General features: G+C 63.9%; 1 protein-coding gene across 1 annotated transcript in view; it reads right to left on the bottom strand.

Annotated features, from left to right (window-relative positions):
• The window catches only part of LRFN1 (leucine rich repeat and fibronectin type III domain containing 1), a 3,608-nt gene extending 2,578 nt beyond the window's left edge, over window positions 1–1,030 (bottom strand). The window contains 2 exon segments of the mRNA XM_039716530.1: window positions 2–90; window positions 948–1,030. Coding sequence (XP_039572464.1) covers window positions 2–76 — 75 coding nt within the window. The 5' untranslated portion in view covers window positions 77–90; window positions 948–1,030.
• Between the last annotated feature and the right edge of the window lie 2,098 nt (window positions 1,031–3,128).

The following is a 3,128-nucleotide window of genomic DNA, read 5'->3' on the forward strand; positions in this document are numbered from 1 at the left end:
ACGGCGGCGCCGCCGGGACCCCCGGGACCCCCGACACGGCCCCCAGCACCACCAGCGGCACCAGCAGCTTCGCCATGGCCGTGGCCGCGCCTGCCACGGGGGAGAAAGAGAGAGCGGGTCACGGGGAGCACCGGGGGCACGGGGGGATCCCAGCAGGGCCCACTGGATCCCAGCGGCCGCGCCTGCCACGGGGAGAGAGAGAGAGCGGGTCACGGGGGGCACCGGGGGCACCGGGGGATCCCAGCAGAGCCCAGGAGAGGCCAGTAGATCCCAGCACCGCCTGGGAGATCCCAGCAGATCCCAACACATCCTGGATCCCAGCAGGGCCCAGGAGAGACTGGGAGAGAGCGCGGGTCACGGGGGGCACCGGGGGCACGGGGGGATCCCAGCAGGGCCCAGGAGAGGCCAGTAGATCCCAGCACCGCCTGGGAGATCCCAGCAGATCCCAACACATCCCAGAGGATCCCAGGAGAGCCCAGCAGGGCCCAGGAGATCCTGGTAGATCCCAACACAGCCCAGCAGGGCCCAGGTGAGCCCACGAGATCCCAGTGGATCCCAGGAGAGACCGGGAGAGCCCAGAGGATCCCAGTGGATCCTGGCGGATCCCAGCACGGCCCAGCAGGGCCCAACACATCCCAGGAGAGCCTGGTAGATGCCAGCAGGGCCCAGGAGAGCCCAGCAGATCCCTGAGGATCCCAGCAGATCCCAGTACAGCCCAGTACAGCCCAGCAGGGCCCAGCACAGCCCAGAGGACCCCAGGAGAACCTGGAAGAGCCCACGAGATCCCAGAGGATCCCAGCAGGGCCCAGCAGATCCCAGTACAGCCCAGTGGGATCCCAGTTATCCCAGTGATCCCAGTATCCCAGTTAGATCCCAGTGGTCCCAGTTAGATCCCAGGTAGATCCCAGCTGTCCCAGGTCTCCCAGTTCTCCCAGTTGTCCCAGTACCTCCTCTCAGGGCTCCATGCTGGTCCTGTCCGGGCGTCGCCGTGGGGCCTGCGGGGACAGGGACAGCCCAGTATGGACCAGCATGGACCAGCATGGACCAGTATAGACCAGTACGGACCAGTATCGACCAGTACAGACCAGTATAGACCAGCCCGGACCAGTATGAACCAGTATAGACCAGTACGGACCAGTATCGACCAGTACAGACCAGTATAGACCAGCACGGACCAGTATGAACCAGTATAGACCAGTACGGAGCAGTACAGACCAGTATGGACCAGTACGGACCAGTATGGGCCAGTATGGATCTGAACAGGCCAGTACAGGCCAGTACGGACCAGTACAGGCCAGAACGGACTAGTATGGACCAGTACAGACACTGCTCAGCCCAGTACATCCCAGCACAGCCCAGTATAGACGAGTACGGCCCAGCACAGCCCAGTATGGCCCAGCACGGCCCAGTACAGACCAGTACAGCCCAGCATGGCTCAGTACAGACCAGTATAGCCCAGTACAGCCCAGCACGGCCCAGTACAGCCCAGCATGGCCCAGTACAGCCCAGCACGGCCCAGTACAGACCAGTATGGCCCAGCACGGCCCAGTACGGCCCAGCATGGATCAGTACAGACCAGTATAGCCCAGCACAGCCCAGTACAGACCAGTACGGTCCAGTATAACCCGCCCAGTATAGACGAGTACGGCCCAGCACGGCCCAGTATGGCCCAGCACGGCCCAGTACAGACCAGTACAGCCCAGCATGGCTCAGTACAGACCAGTATAGCCCAGTACGGCCCAGTACAGCCCAGCACGGCCCAGTATGGCCCAGTACAGATCAGTATGGCCCAGCACGGCCCAGTACGGCCCAGCATGGATCAGTACAGACCAGTATAGCCCAGCACAGCCCAGTACAGACCAGTACGGTCCAGTATAACCCAGTACAACTGAGTACATTCCAGCACAGCCCAGCACGGACCAGTACAGACCAGTATGGCCCAGTATAACCCAGTACATCTGAGTACATCCCAGCATAGCCCAATATAACTCAGCACGGCCCAGCACAGCCCAGTATGGTCCAGTACAGCCCAGTACAGCCCAGCACGGCCCAGCACAACCCAGCACAGACCAGTATGGCCCAGTACAGGCCAGTGCAGACCCAATACATCCCAGTATGGCCCAGTGCAGGCCAACACAGACCCAGTACATCCCAGTGCCTCCCAGTATGGCCCAGTGCAGGCCCACCACTTCCCAGTACATTCCAGTACCTGCCAGTACATCCCAGTAGATCCCAGCAGCTCCCAGTACATCCCAGTACCCCCTAGTACATCCCAGTACATCCCAGTGCCTCCCAGCACCTCCCAGTACATCCCAGCGCCTCCCAGTATGGCCCAGTACATCCCAGTACATCCCAGTGCTTCCCACCACCTCCCAGCACCTCCCAGTACATCCCAGTACATCCCAGTACCCCCCAGTGCCTCCCAGCACCTCCCAGTACATCCCAGCGCCTCCCAGTATGGCCCAGTACATCCCAGTACATCCCAGTGCTTCCCACCACCTCCCAGCACCTCCCAGTACATCCCAGCATGGCCCAGGCCACCGGGAGGGGGGATGGGAACCGGGAATGGATCCGGGATTGGGAATGGGGCCGGGATGGAGCCGGGATTGGGGATGGATCCCGGGATGGGGCCGGGAGGGATCGGGGATGGGTCTGGGATAGGGCCGGGGATGGGGCCGGGATCCGGGGATGGATCCGGGAATGGATCGGGGAGGGATTCGGGATCCGGGGATGGAGCGGGAAGGATCCGGGATGGATCCGGGGATGGATCCGGGGATGGAGCCGGGGATGGATCCGGGGATGGGGCCGGGATGCGGGGATGGATCGAGGTGGAGCGGGGATGCAGGGATGGATGCCGGGAATGGATCCGGGAGGGATTCGGGATCGGGGATGGAGCGGGGATTCGGGGATGGATCGGGGAGGGATCCGGGATGGATCCGGGATGCAGGGATGGATCGGGGATCCGGGATGGAGCCGGGATGGATCGGGGATGGATCGGGGATGGATCCCGGGCGCGGCCGCCGGGCTGGCGGTGCCGGGGTCCCGGAGCAGCCCCGGTGCCGCCGCCCCCGAGAGGCCCCGGTGAGGCCCCGGAGAGGCCCCGGTGAGGCCCCGGTGAGGCCGCGGCC

This window comes from Passer montanus, unplaced genomic scaffold, assembly GCF_014805655.1.
Source record: "Passer montanus isolate IOZ18808 unplaced genomic scaffold, ASM1480565v1 scaffold352, whole genome shotgun sequence".
Taxonomy (NCBI): Eukaryota; Metazoa; Chordata; class Aves; order Passeriformes; family Passeridae; genus Passer; species Passer montanus.